The sequence below is a fragment of the Paramisgurnus dabryanus genome, chromosome 22 (assembly GCF_030506205.2).
Source record: "Paramisgurnus dabryanus chromosome 22, PD_genome_1.1, whole genome shotgun sequence".
NCBI lineage: Eukaryota > Metazoa > Chordata > Actinopteri > Cypriniformes > Cobitidae > Paramisgurnus > Paramisgurnus dabryanus.
Window position 1 is genome coordinate 30,524,909 of NC_133358.1, and position 26,777 is coordinate 30,551,685.

A 26,777-nucleotide genomic window follows, 5' to 3' on the forward strand; every position below is an offset into this window, starting at 1 on the left:
TGTCTTTCATCATCACGCTTCTTGTTTGTTTCACTTTATCATTAATATTTAAAATTGTTTTAAAATATTTTTCTATCAGCATGTCAAATGCAAAATGAAGTAGAGTTTTTTCTAACAAAATCAATCTCTTTGTGCCTGAGGCTTTTCATTCTGAAAGTGTTGGTAGCTGTCTAATTTTAATCTAAAATATGTTGCCATTGTTGTACCTGGGTCCAGAGCTGCCTACTTAGCAAGGTTATATTTTGTGCACCATATAGTTTATTAACCAATTAAAAAGTAATTTAAAAAATAAGAATATATCAGCACTTGTGTGGGGATGTCTGGCTTGCAATGTTTTAACACCAGTATCAAAAACAACATAAAAATGTTAAAGTGATTGAGGCAATGAATTAGCACATTAAAATATTGGCTCATGGACGTTCAATGACAGGGAATTAACAGGATTAATTCTGTTCACATGCTGCTATATGTACAGTCTTCACCATTGAGAGTATGAATTAAATATCTGAGACATCTGAGACACACCATAGCCTAACACATTTACACATGCTTAATCCAGTGCCATTGGAATGTTCAAAGAGAACACTGCAAACTTTAAAAAGAGAAAGTATGTAGGACTTTCAACAATGCTGAGATCTGGACTAAAACAATTTACTGTTCAGACAGGGACAATGATATAGTAGGCCTATCAGTGCATTAAACTAAACCATTTTTATTGTTATTCCTAAAATCACGTTTATTCAATGCATATAGTGCATCACTAATAAATGTATAATCAAAAATTACATTAACAATCTGATAAGAACTGAGAAACATTTGTTCTACCTCAAAGATGATATTGAAAACATCTAAGTATTTCACAGTAGTTGATATTAAAAAAGGGGGGAGATGAGAACTTATATTGCTTGCCACTAGATGGGGCTTTGGGGGGGAAATAACCTAAATTTATTATCTGTAGTACTTTTATTTGTCCACTAGATGTCACTACAGACAACTGAAATGTGAACAACCTGCGAGATCAACCAAAAAAATTAACTAAAGTTATTTAAAGTTGAATTTACTATTTGGCGGTGCGAGCTTATGAAATGAAATATCAAATATGAAAATAAATGTTTTATTAAAACTTTAAAAGTGTTCAATCTTCTTTACTGTCATATCCCATTTAGATTACAAATAAAACACAAGCATTTGTATTTTCATATCCATTTAAACAAATGTGAAGAAATAAATATTTATAATTTTCTCCTCTACTTTTGGTATTTGATTTGGTATAACATGCACAGTTTCGGTGTTGATACTATTTGTTGATTACAAAGTCAATTTAACCACATCCGGGAGTTTCCCTCTTATAGAAATAAAGGAAGACACTAGAATGGCTCTAGCATAAAAAGCGCTCTGTGAACAGATCTAAGTAGGCCAGAGATTGGTCAAAAGTTATGGGTTTAAATAGTACTTATTATACTGTTTTAAGTTTTATTATGTATTTTATCATTATGTAAAATCAAACTCAGTGTTATTAAGAAATATGCGAGCGACCGCGATGCCGCGTTGTCACGTGGTATGTGTTACTTTTCTCAGCGCTAGTCAGGATGGACTAATCATAGCTGTTTGCTAACCGAAAACGCTTCTTCAGATGATCATTAAATATTCTGGGGCGGTGTTTTGTTTTTAGTCGTGAAACATTCTTGTGCGAGAATGTTTAAGGTTAATTATTTAAAAAATGTATGCTTTGCCCTATACGTGTTTAAAATAACGTAATATACATCCGGACATTTGAATGCGGCTCAATGAGTGGTTCGTTTTCTGAGCCACCGAGCGCCCTCTAAAGGATTTAAGAGATTTATGTTTCCTAGGAAACAGCTATAGGCTAATAACGTTTGCAATTCTTATCGTCCTCAAACACACACACACACATAGGGCATTTTGGGAAACAGGCTTTTGAAATCCGTATTCTCGACGCGAATACGCATTGGTGTACCGGCTATCGCAGTGTTCTTGTGTATCTTTACGCAGATTGCGCTGCGATCTGTTCCTTTGCGATTATTTCCATAGAGAGCATGAGAAACCCAACGAGATTAATTCAGTAGATCCAAATCAACCGGACTCGTCTACACAGACATGGATTAACGAAAAACCCACCGCATGGAGAGCAAACACGCGTTTGTGTGAGCTGTTTGTCAGGACATTGGCCATAAATTGCTTGTTTTTGACCACTGAAGGGAAAGTTAAACGGACAAATCAAGGAAGAGAAGATCACTCCACCAAAGATCTGCCTATGCTTCACAAGTAAGAGCGATCGGTTTTCTAAATCAAGATCGTAACATCATAACAAACATAATGTTTTGTTAACCTGTAGGTTGTTTGACCTCGATATGTTTTCGTGTGATTTGTTGTTTTGTTGCCTCTCTCTTTAATTGAAGATACTGTGACATCAAATTAAATGTAACATTGTGTCGATTCTTCTGAAGTTCTTGCGAAAGTGAAACAACATAACATTAACATTACAATATAACATCTCGTCGTGCCAGTAAAAGCTGGAGTATGAGTGCTGGTTTAGTATCTGAATCCAGGATTTTGAAGTAGGAAGTGAATTGTAAGATGTGGAATTTTTCCTCTTATAGCTTAACTGTGATTCTTTTAATATGAATCATTTTAAAGATGCTCAGTACTATGAATAATAGACAGAGGATCCATTAATCACCCAGTTATCTATCAGGCTACTGTCTGTATATTTGTCAGTCTTGGTTAGTTTATATTAAATAAAGCTTATTTAAGAAGACTAGAAGCTCTCTCTTTCTTTTTCTCTCTCTCTCTCTTCTCTCGCTGTGTGTGTGCACGTGTCTGTGTCCCTCTCTCTGGCTCTCTCACACACACAATCTTGTCTATCTATCTGTCTCCCTCTCATTTTCAGTGTAAAGTACTTAATTGGCCTGATTATATTTTGTTTAAATTTACCAAACTATAAGATGGTATTAAAATAAGGTGCTAGAGAAAGTAATAAATATATTGAAATATATAAGTATAAAAATGAGGTCATTAAATACACGAGAAAGATAAAACTGTATGTATACAGTATCTGTCTATGTCTCTCACTCATGAGTCAGCTGACTCTAGATATACTGTATAGTGTAGCAGGTGTTACTATAGTAAGACTGTGTATGTGTGTTTCTGTAGCGATGCACTTTCTAAAGAATCTCTGTGTGTGTCTGCAGTTGTTAGTGTCACATGCTTTAAATGTGTGTAGAGATTATGGTTTCGATACAAACACAGTGTCTTTCACACCATAGGGATCCGTATCTGGGTTGTGTGTGTGTGTGTGTAAGATCTTGTCTGACTAGTTTTATGAGCTGGGTTGTTGTGAAAGTATACAAAGCATTTGAGTCTGCCCTGGGATGTCCTGCGTTACATGACTGAACACACACCAAATATATATAATGTTTGTGCACTAGTTAGTGAAGGAAACCGATAATGTTTCAGAGACTCAAGCATTAGAGAATACATTAATACTGTAATATCCGTAAGAAATGCAAACATCACCTCAGTTTTTCTATTTTTCCCCTTGTTTTTTGTATATTTGATCAGGGCTATCACTTAAACTCAACACTTTAAGGGTGGGTTATGTCACAGAGGTCTTTAGTTGTCCTCCTTGTCATAGAGCCAGATTGTCCAGTTTAGACAACAGCAATGAATGACTGCAAAAGTGGGCTGTTGAAGTTCTCGTCATTTGTGTTGTTCCGTCAGTTGTTTGATAATTTGCTGTCCAATGTAATGACATTCTTACGCTTTGTTGTGAATACGTTTAGGGGCACTGTATGAGTAGTCTGTGTTTGAACGAGTTGGTTATTAATTTTTAATTTGGCAGATACTATCGCGTCTGAAACCATTTGCATGCATCACCTGAGGTTAAAAGCTTCTCTTAAATTCTAGTTGACTATCTAACTCACAGTTACAAGCCTCAGGTATTTTACATTAAAAATAATATTTTTTATCAGACACTTATTCAAAGTGATTTACAAATGAGGAACACAAACACAGAGCTTCTCATGAAGCAGAACTGAATTTCAGGAGGTAGCGCTAAAGCTTTAGCATTCAAGCTATATATTTTACCAGTAGGCCTATGGGCAATTCTTGGGAATCAAACTTATGACCTTGTTGTTCTCTACAAACTGAGCTACTGGAACATTGTACAGCGGAAATGTGACTGTTTTTATGAATGTAATATGAAATTACTTTAATGGAATTTAATGCTCACAGAAAGAACGCCTACAAATTGTGACAGTTGGGTGGTGAATGTTAGTTTGTTAGAAATTCATTGGAAAATGATTCAACACTAAAGCCTCTATAAGTTTCAGTATTGGTTTGTACGTTGTGTAGGAAGTGTTGATGGCTTTTGGGGTCTTACTGAGCTCTCTATTAACATCAGGGATATGATAAATGTCTTCATCGTATTTATTATAGTGTTGTGCAAATTACGTTTAAAGTTAACTTTGTTGTCAGTGAGCACGTATATAGAACATAGATCAACAAAGGTATTTGCCTAAAGGAAGAGAAGGCAGGTAAATCAAAAACTTAATGTTGGTATGTAAAAAACAAACAAAAGATTCTGAACTAAATAGATCTGAATTTAACATTTTACTTAATATAGTATATGTTTTAATATAGGCAGATATTGCTGTAAAGTTTTAAAAATTACATAATGTATGCTGAGGTATTTTATGTGAAAATATAATTTATGAAATCATCAATGACGTTTACAAATGAAAAACTAAAACATCTTTATGCCTTACAGTAAAGGGAAATTTGGATAGATGTTAATTAGTTATTTTGTATCATAAAGAATACCATGAGCTATTCACAGTTCTTCAGCTGAGGCTGAGCACTGAATCTGCGCATGCGCGCTGCTGACTCGCCGTATTCCGCGCATCTGCGCGTGCTGGGGAGAAACAGCCCGCCGAAGAGCCGACTAAATAACTGCAACATATGCACACACATCGGCGGAAACCCGCGCTTCACACGCATGCGTGCTGTTATATCCGCGCCTGGAGTTTATGCGGATCACAGCGGCAGCAGTAGTAGCATCATCTTCATCAATCGGTCCGGCGGAATTATGAGTGAACGGAGAAAACCTCCGGCGCGCGGCAACGCACAGCCAAACCGGGATCCATCCGTATCGCGCATTCAGATGGTTTTCGTCCGGAGCCCTTCAGACCGGGATTGAACGGTTAAACTGCGGAACCGGAACGCTCGAGTCCTTACCGGGCCCGGGATCCATCGGCCCGAGACCACTGCGCCTTACCGGAGCCCTTTTAAATATTCATAGTCAAGATCTAAGTGTCAAACATGATACTGTGCTGTCTGAAGAGACGGATATGTTCACAGCCAATGCTGTCACATCTGCACGCGCTTTAGATCAGACCTACATAGGACGAGCAGCTGTGAGAGGCTGGACCCTGTGTGCACCTGCACTGGATCAGAACCGGATTTAAGGAGCATCTTTGAGTCCATCAAAGGCTGGGTCATCCCTGGAGACGCATGCACAGTTGCATACACACTGACACACACCAGGGGTTTGTTTTTGAGGCTACACCCCATTGGTTTTGATTTTCTACATTTATAACTGTTCATCCAGGGATGCATACTATACTAGTGTGTAATATTGGTCATTTTTGTGTTCAAACAGTTCATGTTTATGCAAGATGTTGAAAAAGTTGCAATGCCTTAATTTGTAAATATAAACTGTGAATGCTGGTTTTAGATGAGCAGGATGGATTTGTAAGCCATAAAAGATTAGTTTTTATAGCAGTGCACCCCTACCTTACTTTATAGAAACTTGATTTTAAGATTATAATATAGACATCATTTGGTCAGGATTTTTAGTTTTTTATCCTTAAAAGTGTGTGTTTTTTCCCGCATGCATATATTCCCACTTATTAAACTCATTTCATATGCTTGTTCCCTGGGACGATGATGGTTGTCTGCGATGAAAGAAATATTTGCTTCTGCGGGCTGGTTGAAATGTGACGCATCGTAATCCCAGTGACAGCTGCAGAAAGATGAGCCATGCATACACAGAAAGAGAGAGAGAGAGAGAGATGATTAGAAGAACTGCACTGTGACTCAACCATATGCATAGAAAAACAAGCAAGGACGTAGAGCTTTAATGGAGACTGGAAAGTTTATTGCTGACTGTACAGCATAGAAAATCATCTTTTAAACCTCTAACCTGGTCTGTAGTGGTTCAGTAATGTATTTCACTGAGGTTTCGTCCTCTCTGTCAGGTGAGATTACGGCTGGTTGAACCTCACCTGAAGCCTACAAAAACTTGAGCTGAGTTGAAGGCTTGTGTCTCTCACAGAAAGCCTCACTTGTGGATCTGTTCAAGTTTCTGTTCTCAAACATCCTCGACTCTACACAGAAACGATGTCGACTGAAGGAAATGTGTGAGGTTCTGCACACAAGACCTTTGTGAGTACGTTTATGAAGTGCAACGTGTGTGTCGCCGTGTGCGTGTTTAAGAGTTTGTCGTTGTGGCAATGGGGAGTTCTGCGTCATCTCTGACTACGAACAGAGATTCAGATCACGGGTTCGGCAGCGCTTCGTTTCCCCCGGCCGCTCCGATGGGCTGGCTCAGAACCAGCCACAGCAGTCCGGTGTGGGGAACCACTTTCATCACACGCCAACAACAACAGCAGCCGATACCACATAGAGAACGCAGGTAACACTCGTGCATGCGCCAACTTAACTTTTGTCTTTTACTCCATCTCATGCCATCCAAACCATGGACTGGATTTCTTCTGTGAAACACATTAAGAGATGTTTACAAGATTGTTCACTGTTCTGTGCATTCTTTTGAACATCTGTGCAATGTGAGCGTGAGTAACAGAATTGTCCTTTTCCAGTAAACTAGGACAGAAATATGAGCCAAAAATATCCACACGGGCTTTGCATTCTGGGTACTGGGTTCAATATTGTTGTACTGTATGAGAACTGGTGTAGTGGAGATACACTGGGTGTTGATACAGTGTGTTACCCTGACACATGTTTGTCAATACAGCGAATAACTCCAAGATCTTGGACAGATTATGAATGTGTGTGTGTGTTTGTGATAAGCAGATGGTCAGGACATAGCAGATGGCATTACAGTCACTTTAACTGAAGGCATTTATTTTACCAGAGGCATTTATTTTAACATTTTTTGCTGGGGGCAGTCTGACCACAGAGGTCACGTGTGTGCGTTTGTGTGTGCGTTTGTGTGTTGAATGCTCATTTTGAACATGAAGACTTTACATGTTGAGACTGGTATGACAGAGCTGTTTTAACATGCGCTTTAATGGTACTGAAGAAGTTCCTCAGTTTTTATAGGGAAGTGTTTGGGTGAACCTGAATGCAGTCATTACATTTTTTTTATTATTATTTGTTTACAGACCTTTGCAGACATGCGTAAATGATTGTGATGTAAATGGAGGTCAGGGTTAAAGATTTATGGGTAGTTTCTGTAAGTCACTCATGGATCATGCGTAGGATCTGTACGCATGTAAAGACAGAGGAGCAGTTTCACACATTAGAGATTTTATTCTTTCTGTAAAACGTTTGTGGATGACAGTGAAGGCAGGACGAATGAGCAGCGGTGCTTTGGGACACAGCCATTTCACCATCTAGGTTAACTATGGACCTGAACCCTATTTTAACTATTGGCCTACTTATGAGTAACTTACTCCTAAGCCAAAATAAACTTGAATTTGGTTACGTGTTATTTTGACAAAATAATTTTTGAGATGTATGAAATCCCATCATGTAAGCAAAGTCAACAGTTATTACAAGGTGTTTGTATTCATTTATTGATTTTTTTATTTTCATTTTATTTTTGGGACATGGGGCACTTTCCCGGATGGGGTTTAGGTTAATCCAGGTCCAGGACAATTTATATTAGGACAATTAACAAGTTTTTACAAACATAACTTACAAAAAACACTACAAGTCTGCATCATGAGACAAAACAATGTCACTGATATGTGTTAAAATTAGTCAGGGGCAGGGCAAGATGTTTTTATTTTGAAGCAGCTCAAACATGCATTTTAGTTAAGGATAAGCCCTGTCTTGGAAACCACCCCTACACCTCCCAAATTTAGCCTTGTTTTAGCCTAGACATCTTATGCCTTGTTCAGACCACAAGCGACTTTCTTGTCTCCCGTCTTTTTCAATGATGCGATGAGATTGCGTAACTCTGCTATATTGCTAGTTGCTGGTGGTCTTAATGGGACATTAAACGGCTAGACGCCTTTTATATTTATATATATATATATATATATATATATATATATATATATATATATATATATATATATATATATATATATATATTATATATATATATATATATATTATATATATATATATATATAATATATATATATATATATATATATATATATATATATATATAATTTTTTTTTTTTTTTTTTGGCCATTTTGCCTTTATTTAACAGTGAGTAAGGAGAGGACAGAAAAGTAAAGGGAGGAGAGAAGGGTTTAGGATCGCCAAATGACCATGAGCCAGAAATCAAACATTGGTGTTTATAGTGTAACACATGTAAATCTTTAAATGCTTATAAAACCTATTTGAGTGTGACTTATTGACTTTTGAGATGCAGTAGCTAAACTGCCTGTTTACAGACTATAAAATAAACTCTGTGTTTGGTGCGAAAAGACGAATACATATTTGTTTGAATTTTGACCTCTTTATGCGATCCATGGAGCAGACAATTGAAAGAAAACAGCAGCTTGGCTGACGGCTCTGGAGAAACCTAGAGTTTTTGTGCAGCACCATCTGCTGTACGCGGATGTTCGTTTTCCAAAAGTTGTGCGAGTTAAACAAACGTCTGTCAGCGACCTTTTTAACAACTGTCACACGCAGTCGCCGCTTGAGTAAAAGCTCAGCAGAAGAAACAAGCTCTCAGCTGGAGCTTACACTGTAAGGCAAGACTCGTATGAATTATTCTCAGTGCTAAAACCATTTCATCATTTTACTTTTATACGGCAGAGCGCTGCAAGAACATTAATTTTCTATAGATGTTTGGGTTTTTTTCTAGTTCATACATCAGACTTTTTTATTAGCCATTCGGATAAATAAAGAATAAAATGCTGCACTGTTTCACACTAAGTTTGGGTCGTATGTGGACATTTCTCAGTTCGTTTAAACCAACGGATGGGTTTGTGGATATTTTATCCAAACATGAATTAAAACATTTGAAGTGCATACACAATGTCATCCTGTGTTTCAGTTTGGCTTGGTGATGGCAGTTCATCATTGACTGACAGAATGCATGTTTATTAAATATAACTGCTCGCATTCACTTGCTCTTCTGTGCCCTGCCTTTCTGAAAGGGGTCGATTTTTTACAAAGCTCGTCGTTAGGTCTAGTGGGGGAAACTGACATTGCAATGTTATGTTTTCTTGTGATTAATGCGATAGGAGAACTGGATATGGATGACTAGATGACTTATAAAAGTTCAGTTTAAGAGGAATTAACTTCTGCCTTGCATTTTTTTGTATATCTCACTAATTTCTCACAGACATCTGTAATTTCCATCTGCTGTCTGAAACCTTTTTTTTTTTTAAAGCAACACCAAAGAGTTTTTTTTTTTACCTTAAAATAACATTTCCAGAAAAGTTTCAGTCGTTCATCCACTCGAAACAGGGTGAACGGCACTTTCACATTTGCTTTGCAGCCCTCTATTGGCCAAAACCGCACTAAAGACGTTTCCAACCGTCCTGTAGTTAGAGTGTAAACTAAAAAAAACTTGCTTTACGGCAGACGTACAATCCAATCAGAGCCAGCTTTGCTGCAGTAGGCTAAATTATTTACGACAGTGGTAATGGACAATTCCGCTTCCAACCTGTAGGGGGAGCAAAGAGCAAAAACTCTTTATTGTTGCTTTAATAAGGTAATACCAAATAGTGTTTTATTTGAAAAACAAGTTCTGTGATGTGCGATGTCGATGCTGAAACAATATATTGTGCAGCCCTACTCATTGTTCTAAAAGGCGCAGTGTGCTCTAATTGGCTAGCTATCCAGTACGTTGTGATTGGTGTTGGGGAAAGTTACTTCTTTAAAAGTAATTCATTACAATATTAAGTTACTCCCCAAAAATGTTACTAATTGCGTTACTTAGATTCATTAATCTGAAAAGTAACTCGCATTACATTTTAAAAGAATAACTAAAATATAAATGTGTACATTTATAGAATAATGCATTACTTTACGTGTTACTTCAGAAAAGTAATATTATTAAGTAATGCATGTTACTTGTAATGCGTTACCCCCAACACTTGTTGTGATTGGCCGAATACCTAAAGTGTGTGACGGAAATGTTACACCCCTTACCATATTTGGAATATTAGCTCCCAAACCAGAGCATCTCCACAACATGGCAGTGTGATCAACAATACAGCGATAATAAAAGCCTTTCCTTGCTTATACATCTGTTATGCAAATCTTCCCACACAGTGATGTAGATATTTGGGGACGCGATTGAATAAGGGCGTTTTAAGGAAGGCATTCAGTTTAAGAAAGAATATCTCTTTGGGCTTGAAACTTAAACTTTGCGTGTTTACGGATCTTCTGCACAAACAGTCTTTAAAGGGGTGATTCAATGGTATTTCATGCATTCTGACTTATTAACACCGTTATAGAGTTGTTTCGTCATGCTAAAGGTAGGCAAAGTGTCAAAAAAGCAGTTGGGCGTGTTACAGAGTATTTCTGTGCCAAATGCACTTCGCTAGGGTTCGTACAAGTTTCGGAAAGTTTTTTCGATTACGGGTCCAGCTGACGTTTTAGGGGTTGCTATACGCATCACTTCTTTTTATGAGCACTTCCCCCAGAAAACCCCGCCCAGCAATAGACGCTAGAACTTACAAACATCACTTAACGCGATCGCTTTGTTTAATTTCAAAACTCAACAATGGCACGAAAGAAGAAGTGTGTTTTTGGATGTAAGGAGAAGAAAGTTAGCCTTTATTGAAACAATGGATATAGTTTATTATCCGGGGTAGCAGCCGAGTTTTGCATTTGTTTGATGCGGTGGATTTTCATGACGAGTTACACGTGGTAAGTTAGACTTCTGTCTATGTTGGAAATAGGCGCGTGCATATTATATAAATGACACGAACATGTAGTGAATCATAAGTTAAACAGTGTTGTATAGTGTTGCATGACTCGTACTTGCTCCTCCAGCGGTAGTAACTCCTACTTCTTCATTTTTTGTACGTTATCGGAAAGATTCGGTAAAGCTAATCTTTCTTTTTATAAATCTGATAAAACTAAAGACTCTTCAGTAGGGATGCACCGATACCGATACTGGTATCGGGTATCGGCCTCGATACCACATTTTCTAAAGATACCACAGTCTGAGAAATGTCTATGTTTGAGCGGCGTGTAAGGGGTTAATGACTCTTATGTTGTCTAAAGAGGCAGAGTTTACAACAAACTGGAAAACTAGTCCTTTGTTTTTTTGTTAAATTATATGACTAAAGCTGTTAACTGTAAATTGAAATCATGTTTTTGTATTAAGTACTTGGTATCGGCAAGTACTGAAATGCAAGTACTCGTATTCCAAAAAAGTGGTATCGGTGCATCCCTACTCTTCGGAGATATAAAGGATGTAATACTACTCTATAGGTACTCCAGATTAACATCAGAAATGCAGAAACAGTGTGTGTTATGTGAGCTTTAATACTCCAAAGACAAATCCTGATGTTCTGAGCATTCAGGGCTGTTGCCCTCTTTATGGTTTCACTTAAGATTTATTTCCATAGCAACAAGCTCCTATCACCTCTACCAATCACAATTCAATATAACCTCGACCTTCAACGTACATAGACTTCTGTTTCATGGTTCTTCTCAGATATCTAAAGACACACAAGATGATCTTCAGACATTCATGAGTATGAAACCTCATGCAACCTCACGTAGCAGCGGGGTTGAACTTTAAATTCACATTATGGGTGTAACTGTGTGTAGTTTATGCAGAAGTTGAAAGTCTTTTCCAGCAATATTACCTCATACACAAACAAAACTGCTATTCTAAAAAGCCAGAAGCAATCAATCTTAATACTGCACTGCACGGTGGCATACAAGAGAGCTTTGGTGCTGTTTGGAGAGGAGCGGTTGTTTCACAATGACATTGATTCATCTACACACAAGTGTTTTTCTTCAGAGGGTTTCTGTACTGTCGATCATTCTCCGTTCGTTTACGTAACGAAAGCGGTTTCTCGTGTTGTCCTTATATGACTCAACAGTGACTCTTTCAGGTGGATTCCAGTACACATTCAAGAAGCCCGAAGCTAAAAACATGCTGAAGGAATGCTGATATATCACATACAAACATTAACCACCGTCATTTATGTTTCAAATTTCTGGTAAATTTTATTATGACCTAACACACCCATAGCACACACTTCCTTCTCTCTAATGCTGATAGTGTAGTGTACTCAAATCTTCACGCACTTATATCATGTACACATGCACACTCGCAATATGTATTGGGACGGAGGCCAGTTGTATTCGTTCAGTGTTAATGACTGTGACTCACAGAACTCAATGTTGTGCTGCTGTGTGTGATATTTTTTGGTGTCACTGGGCCAAATGTCTCGCCGTGTTAACAGTAAACTGAGCCAAAGACCAACAGCATATAAAACAGTTCTAAAAACATGATTTTGTTTGCCAAATATCATGTCTGCCTGATCTTTTCTCTTTTGATTTGTCAGACATTTGTCTTCAGTCAATCTGTCATTTCATATGTTCTGTAAACTTTACATTAACAAATTGTTAACAATATTTACTTCAGTCTGGCAATTAAGGGCTGCACGATATTGTGAGTTAAATTTTCAATATACAATATGAACCGCGTTGCAGCACTGTGACGGTATATCATGCATGCCAATGCCTGGGTGATATGTTGTGCGTTCTGATACCTCGGCATCATATTGTGGATGCTGGACCCAAAGCAATATATCATGCACATTGGTGCTGGGAACAATATGCTGTGCATGTCGTTGATGCGGCCGCCATATTGTGCGTTTCAAATTTTGAAACAATATATTGTTCATGCCAATGCCGAAATATATATTGTGCATGTCAATGTCAAAACAATATATTGTCCTTGTTCGCATCTATGATGGTAAATTGATCGTGCTGCTGCTGTCCCGGTATATTACGCAGGCCGGTGCTGGCACAGTATATTGTGCAGCCCTACTAAGGATAAAAACGTATAACCTATTGGTTTTGTTGTCATTTCACATGTTTTTTGTGGGGCTAATTGAACTCTCTTTCTCTCTCTTTCAGTAACTCTCATTCTCCGGGTTCGATGGCAGAAGTTGTGAGGAATTCTGATTGGTCATGTGGACGCTGTACGTTTCTTAACTCCAGCACTTCCCTGCGCTGCTCCATTTGTGAAGCACCCCGACAGAAGCCAGATTTAAACCACATTCTACGTCTCAGCAGTGCAGAAGAACCTCGCTGGTCTTGCCCCCGTTGTACCCTGACCAATCACCATGGATTAGTTTCGTGTTCCATCTGTGGAGCCACGCCAGTAACACCCAATGGACCCCGTCCACCTAAGCAGCCCTCGCCCACCCCTGTTGACCCTGTTTCCAGCCCGGAAGCCAAAGGTCAGGTACCCAACGGGGAGACTCGTTGTGCAGAGTCCAATGGGGAGGTGTCTGCAGGAGGGGAGGGGTCTTTGGAGTGGGCGTGTCCACGCTGTACATTGGTAAACACTCCAGTGGCAATGTCGTGCTCAGCTTGCGGCGGCCCGCGGAAACTGTCCCTGCCAAAGATTCCTCCCGAGGCGCTAGTGGTACCTGAAGTACGCACACCTGTTGCTGGGTTTCCGACGCAGACGGCGGGAGCGTCCGCACCTCTTCTCATTGATCTGACCGAGGATTCTCCACCTCAGGCACCTTCCGAAACCCCATCGCCACCGATCAATCCCATCCCATTTCTCCCCCCTTCCTTTTCGTCGCTTCAAAATAACCCAGTACCTCGCAGTCGAAGGGAAGTCCCACCCCCTGGACGGCCCCCAAACCCAGCCCCTTCTCCCACATCCCCTTCTACCTGCCCGCCCACCAAATCCAAACCCCTTCCGACCTCTGAGAATTACCCAATCAAGCGCCTCAGCGTGCTGGAGGAGGAGGAGCCTAACAACCCCGCCCCACCGGTCACCTCCCCTCCATCATGGAAGTGCCCCGGATGTTCTGCTCCGACTGCTCCTCCTTCATCAGCCGCAGGTCGCTGCGATGCGTGCCGAGGCTCTCGGCCTGGCTCGGGTGGTGATGTCATCGACGTGATGGGCGAATCGGTGCGCTTCACGCCCGCATCGCCTTCCAGCCCGGATTTCAGCTCTTGGGCGTGTTCCAAATGTACATTAAGGAATCCGACAGGAGCGGGTCACTGCACGGCCTGCGGATCCTCCAAACTGCACGGTTTCTCCGAGCCGTCCAGCTGCTCCTCGTGCTCTAGGATACAACCGCACTCTCATTCGCGTGCCTTTACCTCCACCTCATCTTCCTCGATTTCCTCCCCGCCAGTCGGAGGAGCGCCGGAGAAGAGTTTGTGCCAGTGGACGTGTCCAGCGTGCACGCTGCTGAACGAGGGCCGGAAGAAACATTGTGTGGCCTGTCACACGCCGCAGCAGTACCTGAATCTGAAGAAAACTGGGAAAGCGCTCAAACGCAGGGAGAGCATGCACGTGGAGGCGCGCAGACGCACGGATGAGGGAGAAGCCAAGGAATTGTTGGAAAATATCGTCAGCTTCTGTAGAGAGGTAAGTGTTATATATTTGCTTGTTTGTTTTATTTGCACACGAGTTAACTAGAGGAACTAAGCAAAATAACGTAACTTATCACATTTTACATATAACATTACAAATTAGAAAGTATTTTTTTTGTGTACACAACATCTCTTATGTTTTAAATTCAGTTGGTTAGGTATTTATTTATTGATTTTGTTAAGTGCAAAGTAAAGCTAATTATAGACACCATAAAATGTAGTAAATTATTCAGTAAAGTGTTGGTTTTGAGTAACAGCTTTTCTCGCACTAATGCTCAATTGCCAATGGCAATAATATAAATATGATCAATAACTGGATGATGAATATCTCCATCTCTATTCCTCTCATAGAAATCTGTCTACTGACCTTCACATTACACCTCACATGTGTTCGTACAGCGCTTTGCTTCAGGTCGGATAAATATTTGATAGTTTTCTGAGAGAATGTGTTCACACTTTGCTCCCAGCTTCTTCTCAAAACGGTTGTTCAGCTCACAGATCTCCATTCAGGCATAATGGACATGTAAATGGTCAACCACAGGCGGTCATCTGCTGTTCCAAAGTCAGTGTGTAATGATGCCAGCTAATGGGTTGACTGAAACCTTTTTTTAAAAGGTTAAAACTAAGGATGCACCAATTCAAAATTTCTGTGCCAATACCAATATTTGATTACTTAGAATGACGTCTTTATACTCCTTGCTTCAAATGATGTGTCATAAAATCATAAAATTATTCATAAAAATTCAGAGCACACAAACTGTAGATGTCCGATAGTGGGGGGAAAATGCTTTAATTTTCCCATACCGATTATAGGCCCATATATCGGTGCATCCTTAGTTTAAAAAGTGTTTAGGCACGTTTACATCCACTTCTTAAGTTATTTATCATTCAAAGTGGTTTAATAATAGAGAATCCATCTCAGATAAAGATGCTCACAATCTTTCTTTTCTCATCTCTCACGCTGTGCTGTCAAAAGAAGAAACCGATATTAAATTTCAAGAATCAAGACACCCTAACGTACAAATCTAGCGAGTTTATGATGCCAGAATAATTTGTCAATAGATTCTGGTCAGTTTGATGTCAAATGCCGGTCTTGACTGCAGTTTGCAAAAGCATCTCCAATGACCGTGTGTGATTGGATTTCATTGAGATTTTGTACGGAGCGATCGATAAAGGATCGATACTACATGATACAAATCCTCAGGTTTCCTATGGGCCGAGTCTAAATCGATGCAAGCACAGTTTAAACCCTTATTTTGATGTACTTTGTCCTGACACGTCCTGTAGAAATAATGTTGAATGTGCAGGTAATCCTTTACATTACACACCTCATTACTGATGTGACATGACCCGTTTGAATGATTGAATTGCAATACATCTCCAAGAGACATAAGACCCCTGTGTATTTAGACTTACTGCGTGGTGTTACTGCGTTTAAATGTGAATTGTGAATAAACAGTTGCAGTATCTGAAACATTTACGTATTGTTTTAGAAAAGCCAGTTGTATTTAAATTGCTTTTACTCTAGAGGTTTGATGAGTTTTCTGCATCTTTTGCACATCATTAAATCTAACTCGCTCTCTTTGTAAAGGTGAATGTGAATATATTTCAAGGGAAATGAATAGATTGACTTAGTTTGACCACACACCCGTGTGCAACATCTTCCCAGCACTCCAACCTGAGAGAAGTATTTTTAGAAATGGTTGCGATAGCAATTAAACTTCTCCCCAGAGTCAAAATGACCCTTATTTCTCCAGCAGGCACAGGCTTTTAATAAAGCAAAAAAAATCAGGTACAGCTGAAGTTCTGACCATGAGAATGAATCTGTGTAAAGGGCTATTGTTCCTGCAGAATATCTGACTCTATTTATATTGACTGTCTGATATATATCACTGCTAATATGTTTCACTATCAGGCCCGTTTCTAGGCATAGGCGAACTTGATGGTCACCTAGGGCGCCACCTGCTTCAGGCCAAAGAGCGCATATACATGTTCCTGCATGTCATTGCAGAATATCTGATTCTATTTTTATAGACTGTCTGATATATATCACTGCTAATATGTTTCACAATCAGGCCCGTTTCTAGGCATAGGCGAACTTGATGGTCGCCTAGGGCACCACCTGTTTCAGGCCAAAGAGTGCATATACATTTAAACTGCTGCTTCACTGACTTGAATGAGTGAATAATGAGCACTAGAACAAAATAAAAGATAAACTCTGAATGTCCCGTGTTTAACACAGAATGGACAGCAAAATATTTGACCAGCATCAGACAGAAAGTGTGATTGTGTGTGATTTGCCCAAAAGTATTGCAGTTTTTGAAGACCATGACCTGCCTTCCTTTGTTTTTAATACAAGTCATGGTTAACATGATCACATGATTTTACATGATTTGTGTTTTTTGTTTGTAATATTGCATGTACAATTGTATGATCTTGTTTGGAAGGGTTTCAAAATGACTAGACACGGCCCTGTTTACAATCTGATGCATTATGTGAACTATTAAGGGTCATTAAAGGTGAAAAGTCATTTGAAAGGCAAGAGATTTGAGCGTGATTTAGTTTTTTAATCAGAAGTCTTTGTGTGTTTGTTTCAGAACGCGGTGAACTTCGTAGACGACAGCTTTCCTCCGGGTCCTCGTTCGGTTGGTTTTCCTGAAAACGACAGCGTCCAGCAGCGAATCAAAAAGTGGCTACGCCCTCATGAGATTAACTGCAATAATTTTAAGGATCGTGGGGTGAAGTGGTCTGTGTTTAGGACGCCTCGACCTTCTGACATACTGCAAGGCCTTCTGGGAAACTGCTGGTAAGAGACGTGTATAGTTTGGATGATGCATTCAGTTAATAAACAATTCAACATTTGCTTTGTTACATGTTTTTATAACGTGCATGTTGAATTGAGTTTTCAACGGCTTAGTTGTCACTTCAGAAATGAAAAAAATTGTATTGCATCCAAAATCGCCTACTATATGGTATGCAAAAATCTGTAGGTAAGACGAAAAGTATGTCTGAATTCATAGTGTTTCGAAAAGTCTCCCGATGACTTACTACTTCCATCAAATACACAATTCAAAATCTTGCGGATTTTGTGAGCCCCCGGTAAAGGAGTGAAGGAGGAGACGATGCGTCATATTCAAAAATGTAGGAAAGCACCTAGGTGACACTATTCAAATATAAATTGTTGCTTGTGGTTTAAATTGGTCTTGTTAACATCTAAATTAACGGCTTACTTGTTGTTATGACAACGTATGTCACATGATGTATGTATAAGCATGGCAGAATGTAGTACGCCTGGATTTTATTCACACTACCCATAATCATACTATATTGAAAGTATTGTTTTTTTTTTTGCTCGATACGTTGGTGCTTCATCTAATCACTGTATGCTATTTCGGACACCGGGTTGGTCGTACGTCATCTAGTACGTCATCTATGTGTTTCTTAGTTATCCAATATGCATGCTGGGCATAGTATGCGGAAATATGAAGTAGATGGGATATATGCAATGTGTATGAAATTTAAAGTGTTTGGCTCATGCACACATAAACAATCATTTTGTCTGCAATTTTTACATAAAAGGGGTCATGACGTTACTTTTAATTATTTGGTGTATTTTTTATGTCTTTTTGCCGAAAAGCATACAAATTTAAGTAATTTATGCCCTTTACCACCTTGTTTCTCTTCCTTTCGATTGAAACAGTCTTATTTTATTTGTTTCTCCTTTAAGAGCGTCAGCCTGGCTCAAGGTCCCGCCCACTTCTATGATTGACAGCCTACATGCTGCAGCTACTGCGCAATTTCACAGCTTGTCATACAGTCTTTTGAAGCACATTGTGTGTTTATTCATGTCGCAGACAGCCAAACAATCTCATAAGCACAACAATAAATGTTTTTATCACTAGGAAGCATATAAATGATTAACTGGTGAACATAGACAAACAGCTCAACGTTTTTACTTTTTTAAGTGTAGAATTGCTCCTTTATTAATGCACAATTCCCACCAACTATCAGCACAGATTATCAATTAAATACCAGCTTGTATAATATACATATTCTGTAATGTATATAGCGTTGTCAGATCTCCCATTTCTGTCGTATGCGATGTAATTTAAAACTTACAGATTGCAAGATAGTATTTACATAAAATGTGTTACTTGCAGTTTGCTGAATTTTTGTCTAGTCCAAAACACTTGGCACATACAGCTTAGCGCTCATATTGCAGTACATCCGTTAAAAAAATAAACAAACCATTACTGTCTGACGTCGGGATCCTTCAAATTGCTGCCTTGACTGAAGTTCAGTCACTGAACTCCAGTGGGCGGAGCCAACGATGCAGTGATGTGCTGTATGTTTTTCTGGAGCAGAGAAGGTGGAGGCCGCAGACCTGGAGCAGGCAGGTCATATGAAAATTATTATATGTATATGTACGTCACTAATCCAGACATTTTTTTTTTTTTGGAGAACGATAAAATAAATGCTTTCGTTATTGATAAGGAGGCCTTCCAGAAAATGTTCTTCTATAAATTTATAAACACACAACAGAACCTCTGCTTTAAAAAAAGTTTCATCCTATCTTAATTTGTTCTCTCTTTAAACCTCTCAAATATGGGTAGGTTTCTTCAAAAATACCAAATTTTGAGCAAAAAGTTTTATAAGTTGGGTAAGAGCACCACCTAGTGGATAATAGCGGAAATATGGATTGCCGTAAAAACTCGTCATTGGCAGGGAAGCGTTTTCTCTTAAGAGATAACTCGTCAATGACGGGGAAAGAGTTAAGCTGGTGGGTAAGTTGGTCTCCCAGCCTAACCAGCTAAAATGTGGCCAAAAACCCGCCTGCTACACCAGCTAAAAGCATTTTTTTTAGTAGGTATGTCTATAGATGAAGGCAAAATGAATTCCTAGTCATGACCCCTTTAACAGTTTAGAGACAGTGAATGTATTTTCTCAGGTTGTGTTTGATCACACGCACATTGTATTTCTAGGTTCTTGAGTGCTTTGGCGGTCCTCGCCGAGCGGCCTGAACTGGTGGAGCGCGTGATGATCACAAGAACGATCTGTCAGGAGGGAGCGTATCAGGTCCGGCTGTGTAAAGATGGTACATGGACCACTGTTCTAGTAGATGACATGCTGCCCTGCGATGAGTATGGATTTCTGCTTTTCTCACAGGTCTGATATTATGTTTGTTTTTTATTTGATAGGTGGACATGTGAACGTCATAATTATTTGGAGATTATTCTTGATTGTTGTGCACTTGTGAAAAATCTGAGGTGTCTGTTTCACATACGCCGTTACACATTTACATGAAAGCATAAACCAGGAAATAATGGTTTGCTAGTCTGATCTCACACATATTTTATGAGTATGTAAAGTGAAGTAAATCGTACAAAAAAATAACGATTTTATTATTATTATAAAAAACTATAGTGAAACATCATCCCTAACCCCAACGTCACAGGGGGGAAAGCAAATCGTATTAAAAAATACATGTGGGGTCGTACGAATTAATATGAATAAGCCACCTGGTAAATATCTTACGAATTGCCATTAGATTGTGTTGGTTTTGCATAATGAAGTTAAAGCACTCTGCTCCAGAAATACAGTAGGATAACAATAAAATATTCTTAATAATAATAATAATAACAACATTGTGTAGACGGAAGTGCTTATTTTTATTTTATTTTTTTTTTGGTTCTTCAGGCTCAGAGAAGACAGCTGTGGGTCGCTCTAATAGAAAAAGCTCTCGCCAAGCTCCACGGGTCATATTTTGCATTGCAGGCGGGTCGTGCCATTGAGGGTTTGGCGACGCTCACTGGCGCCCCCTGTGAAAGTCTAATGCTGCAGGTCAGCTCAACAAACCCGCGTGAGGAACCCATCGACACAGATCTGATATGGGCAAAAATGCTCAGCTCCAAAGAGGCGGGGTAAGACAAATAAACACACAAGTTCATAAAAATTTCCAAAAAAAACTAGGGCTGTCAAAATGTTATTACTGTAAAAAAATTTATAGGATATAATATATTTATTTATTTATACAAAATGTTTAAATATTATTTTTTAAAATATATTATATTTAAATTATACAAAAAAAATATAATTTTGTATGCGATTAATCACGATTCATCTTTTGACAGCCGTAAAGAAAATGTAATTTGTAAAGTACAAATATTTTAATAAATTAATATTAAGTGCTGTGAAATGAATTCGGACACACATTCATTCGGGGTGTCAGGGTTGTGGTTTGTGATTGGATCTTGTGTACGTCCTGTATATATCCAGTTTTCTGATGGGAGCGTCCTGTGGAGGTGGGAACATGAAGGTGGATGATATGGTTTATGAATCTCTGGGGCTCCGCCCCCGACACGCCTACTCCATACTGGATGTCCGAGATGTTCAGGGTTACAGGTGAGACGCTCATTCACAACATACCCACATCTGTGAAGCTTCAGAAGAGCTCGATGTACTTAAGAAGGATTCTTGTGGTTCTTCTGTGTCAGACTGCTGCGTCTGAGGAACCCTTGGGGCCGGTTCTCCTGGAACGGTTCCTGGTCTGATGAATGGCCGGATTGGCCGCAGCACCTGCGTCACGAGCTGATGGCTCACGGCAGTAGTGAAGGTGTCTTCTGGATGGAATATGGAGACTTTATTAAGTATGTTTTTGTTTTATATGTAGTGCTGTTTTGATTTGAATTGTGATACAATCTTTGTCATTTATATATATATTTATTATATTAGGTTTACTAGGTCTTTTCTTCATGTATGTGCAGGTACTTTGACTCAGTGGATATCTGTAAGATTCATTCGGATTGGCAGGAGGTTCGTCTGCAGGGAAGTTTTCCCTGTCGAGCCAGCAAACCCATCACAGTCACGGCTCTTACGGTTCTGGAGCGGACCGCATTGGAGTTCGCCCTCTTTCAGGAGGGGAGCAGGTAACAATCTTAACTGTGTGAACTACACAACATACTGTCAAAAATATCAAGTATGTGATATATACACATTGTCTCTCTCTCTCTCCGGCAGGCGTTCGGATACGGCCGACAGTCACCTGTTGGATCTGTGTATAATGGTCTTCCGGGCTTCGTTCGGCACTGGTAATAAACTTGTTTTGGGACGCTTGTTGGCGCACAGTAAGCGAGCGGTGAAGAAGTTTGTGGGATGTGATGTGATGCTGGAGCCGGGCGAGTACGCTGTGGTGTGCTGTGCCTTTAACCACTGGCAGATGGATCTCACGGGGGCTTCCACGCCAGGTATAAAATGCCTGAAAAGTGAAAGTATAATCTGATAGATAGAAATATTAAACACATTTTAGTTCACCTTTATACATGCTTTGTATGTTTGTTTTTTGCAGTTTCCAGTCCCACCAATGTTCGGAGACCTAGTCAAGATTTCCCAGGCTACATCTTGGCCATCTACAGCTCCAGACAGGTGATGGTGGAGCAGGTGGAGGCCATGTCAACCACGCTCGCAGACGCCATCATCCTACTGACGGAGAACAAAGGAGAGAGACATGAGGTCTGACAACACACGTCTACATCAGAATCTAACAAATATTTGATGAATTGTGCTCATGACACACTTATTTGTGTATATAAATTAGGAAATTCAAGTCAAATTTAGCATTGTTTTAAAGCAGCTTACATGAAAGAATAAGACAGACAACTGGAAAACTATTAAGGTATATAGTATAATATATGATATTATTGCACATTTTATTGTCCTCATAAATAATTATATCAAATTAAATTGTCTACACTTTATACGATTAAGAGACATTAGGTCAGTTTATATGATGAATGGCCGTTAAAGCTTTAAACTAGACACACCCCTACATACAGTATTATATGAAAATGGCCCTTAAAAGAAGAAAAAAATACATATAAGACCATAAATTTGACATTACATAAAAATGCAGTAATACCATAAACAACCTTCTATAAAGTGAACATTTTAAATATGGAGGAATATGGAATATGAATCAATATTTATTGATTCATGCATTTCTATGTGTATTTATTTTTTATATACTTCATTTACAGTCATTTCTCATCCTCCATATTTAAGAACATAAGTGAGCACCACACACCTACAAAATTTAAACAATGACGTCTTAAACTCGTTCCCCGCCATTGATGAGTTATCTCGTCATTTTAGAGAAAGTGCTTCCCTGCCAATGATGAGTTTTACCAGGTGGTGCTCTTACCCAACTTATAAAACACTGAAGCATCCACTGATCCAAAAACAGTAAAAACTCTGTATTGTTTGATAATCGCTCTGAATCTGATCTCTAACAAAAGTCCTTTAGAAAACTGCAATTTTCTCAGCTTTGTGCTCAAAATTTAGTATTTTTGAAGAAACCCAAAAATATTTGAAAGGTGAGAAAAAGAAAAAAGTAAAGATAGGTTGATTTTTTTTTTAAAGCAGAGAGGGTCTGTTCTTTTATTTTATATACTGATGTTTATATATTTAAAGAAGAACATTTTCTTGAAGGCATTCAACTTTTGTGAAAAGCATAAAGAATTCTGGTGCTGGCTGGCAACTTTTTTTTTAAATGCTGGCGGGGAAAGAGTTAAGTATGGATAGGGTGACCATACATGCCATTTTTCCGGGATGCATACTTTTATGAGCTTTATTATTTCAGGATTTTTTTCAGAAAAGCAGCCATTACATTTCACGGTAAGAATGAAACTACAATTATTATATATGTTTTAACTAAAATGTGCGAACCACGATGACATTTGCGGTTGACAAATATGACTTCCAGAAATCCTAGCCAGGATGTGTCCCGGGAAAATGGCACGTATGGTCACCCTAAGTATGGAGGATGAGAAATTACTTGAGTATAAATAAATAAATACACACATAAATGCATGAATAAATAAATGTACACATGAATGCATAAGTAAAAAAAATAAATAAATGCACAAATGAAAAAACTACATTTTTACATTTATTACTATATTTATTTATGCATTATTTATGTTTTGTATTTATGCATTTGTATATTTATTTATTTATTTACTTATGCATTTATGTGTGCATTTATTGATTCATGCATTTCTATGTGTATTTATTTTTTATATACTTCATTTACAGTCATTTCTCATCCTCCATTTTTAAAATTGTAGCTGGACCATTACAAGAAAAGCTAAATTAAACAGAACCTAGAAAACCCTAAACTAAGCTAAGTAAGCAAGGCAACAAGGCGACAATGGGAAGGAACCAAAACTCCACTCATAAAGAAAAAAAAACAGGCTTAGCCGGGAGGGACAGCTCTCCTGTCACGCCACAGCTGTAACGCTTAACTTCTGATTGCTTTCAATACTGATGATTCATTTTATATTTAAAACTCTTGAATTTAAAAGTCTGACTTTGTGGCAGATGTAAGCAACAACAAATAACATTTAGAGATTGTGATGGGGCTTTTTTGTTTAATATAATATATAGGTTAATATATGTTAAATTAAAAAATAATCTAATCTGGATTATAAATAAAATAAATCTCTCTGTGTGTGGCAGGGCCGAGAGGGAATGACATGCTACTACCTGACGCATGGATGGGCAGGGCTCATCGTCGTCGTGGAAAACCGTCACCCGAAGTACTACCTCCACGTGTCATGTGACTGTACCGACAGCTTCAATGTGGTTTCGACCCGAGGCAGTCTGAAAACCATAGACAGTGTACCGCCCTTACACAGGTAAACACATTCCTAGAAAAATACTTCCTACAAAAAACTCGCACATGCACATATTGTTAGAATAACACACCTGTGTGATGTCATCCATACAGGCAGGTACTGGTGGTTCTGTCTCAGTTGGAGGGGAACGCTGGCTTCTCCATCACACACAGGTTGGCTCATCGGAAAGCAGCTCAGGCGTCGTTGGGCGACTGGACGTCCAGTAAAGCCACACACTCGCCCCAGCTCACCCCAGATACTGATGGACTGCACAGACCACGACCTCTTTGACACACGCTTACACACACATGAGAACTGTCTCCCTTCATTAAACTGATCTAGACAAATGCAGAGCCGTGTTGGCGAACACACACACACACGAAGACCTTGAGAGGGTCTGTGTTGAACTACTGAGCCAATCACACGCCTGCTTGCTGAGCCAAGACCCGCCCACTGCGAACGCACACATCAACATAACCTAACTCTGTCTGCAGCCGACCCTGTGTACGTCTCATGTTCGCGTTTTAGTTTCTTTCATGAATTTTCTGTCTATTTCAATGAAATAAAAGGGTGAAGCTCACAGCAACACTTCACCCCCAAATCAAAAGAAATAAGAAATTGTATTTAGTGTACAAACGTCCTTTAATTAGAGCAGTGAGAACCTGGATGAAGAAAATCCCAAAATAGCATATTTTTATGACCTATTTAGCAATTTCTTATTTCGTGCTTTGCTTTGGGGGTAAACCGTGACCCGGACTGAATGGGTTCTGGATGGGATTTTGTGAGATTCAGCCAGTAATGAACAGGATTTTACTGTCAGTTATGGGTGAAATGTTTTGCATGTTGGGTAATGTATGGACATATGATAATACTTGATTCTGGTGGATGGGAACACGCGTGCCGGTGGACTTTATCTGTGTAAACCATCTCTTTTAATTTATTTATTTAGTGTTTTAGTAAAGTTAAAGCTTTCCAAGAGAAGCACAAGAGATAAGCTGCTGGGAGAAATAACCGATCGGTCCATTCGTTATCGATGTCAGAGCCCGATCGCAGTGTGCTGGAATCTGATTGGTCGGTCGCTCGGCTGTCAGTGTATTTTCTTTTATTCGTCCAGTGTCTCTCCATCTTGTGTATTTTTTTTTGTATGTTGTGTAGGTCTGTGTCGCCCTCTGTTGGTGTTGGCCTGATCAACACACACACACAAACATAAACACACACTATCTGTCTTTCTTTTGTATATTGTACAGAGCTGATTTCCTCCGCATCCGAGTACTCGCTGTAATTACACAAATAGCTGATGGACGGGAGGACCATATGTAGAATATTTTATTGAGATTCTGAGATAAAAAGAAAAGACAAATGTATAAAAGTTTAAAATCTGTCTGGTTTATTTGCAATCTCAGGTTCTGTTGGACCAAATGACAAATAAAGTTCTTTAGTTTCATTTTTTAAATCAAGAAACATCAAGAGTTATTCCATTTTTATTTGTTTGCTGGTGTTAATATGTTTTCAAAGATGACTGATAAATGCTACAACTTTGTTTCCCTGTATAGCTCAGTTGTAGGGCATCGCATTAGTAGCGCAAAAGATCATGGGTTTGAGTCCAGTTAACACACAGACTTATAATAGTTTTTACCTTGCAGTGCACTGTAAGTTTTTTGGACGAAAAGCATCTGCCAAATGTGTGAAAGTAAACGTTGTGGCACTTCAAAACATTTTAAAAGGTTTTTGTTTGGGTCAGTTCTGGTTTCTTTTGCAGCTTTGTTTGGTGCAGAAATGACACGATCATCTTTAACAACTAGTTATTATAATGCTGAGACATTACAGACATTCTGCAGATTATCACAAATCTAATTGTTTTTATATGTTTATTTCATTTAAACCAATGCTGCTGAACTTCTAGAAAATCATATTTATATTGCTAATTATTTTACCTCTGTAATTTTAAAGGGATAGTTCACCCAAAAATGTAAATTCTGTAATTTACTCGCCATTATGTTATTATAAACCTGTATAAATGTCTTTGTTCTGATGGATATTTTGAGGACTAACCGAACTGATCAGAAGCCCCATTTACATCGTTAATAGGACTAAATAATACTGTGGAAGTCAATGGGGCTTCTGTGCTGGAATCAACAATAAGTAGAATTAACTTACATTTTATTTTGCAAGTTTTGCACTAATATGAGTAAGCTTCACACATATGAAAATTAAGTACATCTACTTAACTAAGTTAAGTCAAATTACATTGTAAAAAAATATGTGATATAGTTTTGTCT

General features: G+C 38.7%; 1 protein-coding gene and 1 long non-coding RNA gene across 4 annotated transcripts; one reads left to right on the top strand and one right to left on the bottom strand.

Moving 5' to 3' along the window:
- Window positions 1-1,927: 1,927 nt before the first annotated feature.
- On the top strand, window positions 1,928-26,443 carry capn15 (calpain 15). 3 transcript variants are annotated; one of them, XM_065258824.2, is made up of 12 exons: window positions 1,928-2,286; window positions 13,343-14,822; window positions 17,425-17,633; window positions 19,810-19,993; window positions 20,525-20,748; window positions 21,104-21,229; window positions 21,322-21,474; window positions 21,592-21,753; window positions 21,845-22,071; window positions 22,173-22,336; window positions 24,341-24,519; window positions 24,612-26,441. In XM_065258824.2, exons 1-12 carry the CDS (start codon window positions 2,276-2,278, stop codon window positions 24,787-24,789), a joined length of 3,297 nt encoding a protein of 1,098 aa, XP_065114896.1. In that variant the 5' UTR covers window positions 1,928-2,275; the 3' UTR covers window positions 24,790-26,441. The 3 variants fall into 3 exon arrangements, with proteins under 3 accessions (XP_065114896.1, XP_065114894.1, XP_065114895.1); XM_065258822.2 differs by lacking the exon at window positions 1,928-2,286 and adding an exon at window positions 6,030-6,715 and having other exon boundaries at window positions 24,612-26,443; XM_065258823.2 differs by lacking the exon at window positions 1,928-2,286 and adding an exon at window positions 6,030-6,465 and having other exon boundaries at window positions 24,612-26,442.
- Window positions 5,680-6,341, bottom strand: LOC141281415 (uncharacterized). The gene is made up of 2 exons (XR_012335719.1): window positions 6,224-6,341; window positions 5,680-6,043 (listed from the first exon to the last, which is right to left on the bottom strand). It is a non-coding gene; the product is annotated as an uncharacterized lncRNA (long non-coding RNA).
- Window positions 26,444-26,777: the final 334 nt, after the last annotated feature.

Bases quoted from the DNA above. Each gene is read 5' to 3' on its own strand.
- capn15 (XM_065258822.2), top strand. From the start codon at position 6,534: ATGGGGAGTTCTGCGTCATCTCTGACTACGAACAGAGATTCAGATCAC. The intron at 19,994-20,524 runs GTCTGATATTAT...TTGGTTCTTCAG, and splicing joins GATTTCTGCTTTTCTCACAG to GCTCAGAGAAGACAGCTGTG. The intron at 21,230-21,321 runs GTGAGACGCTCA...CTTCTGTGTCAG, and splicing joins CGAGATGTTCAGGGTTACAG to ACTGCTGCGTCTGAGGAACC.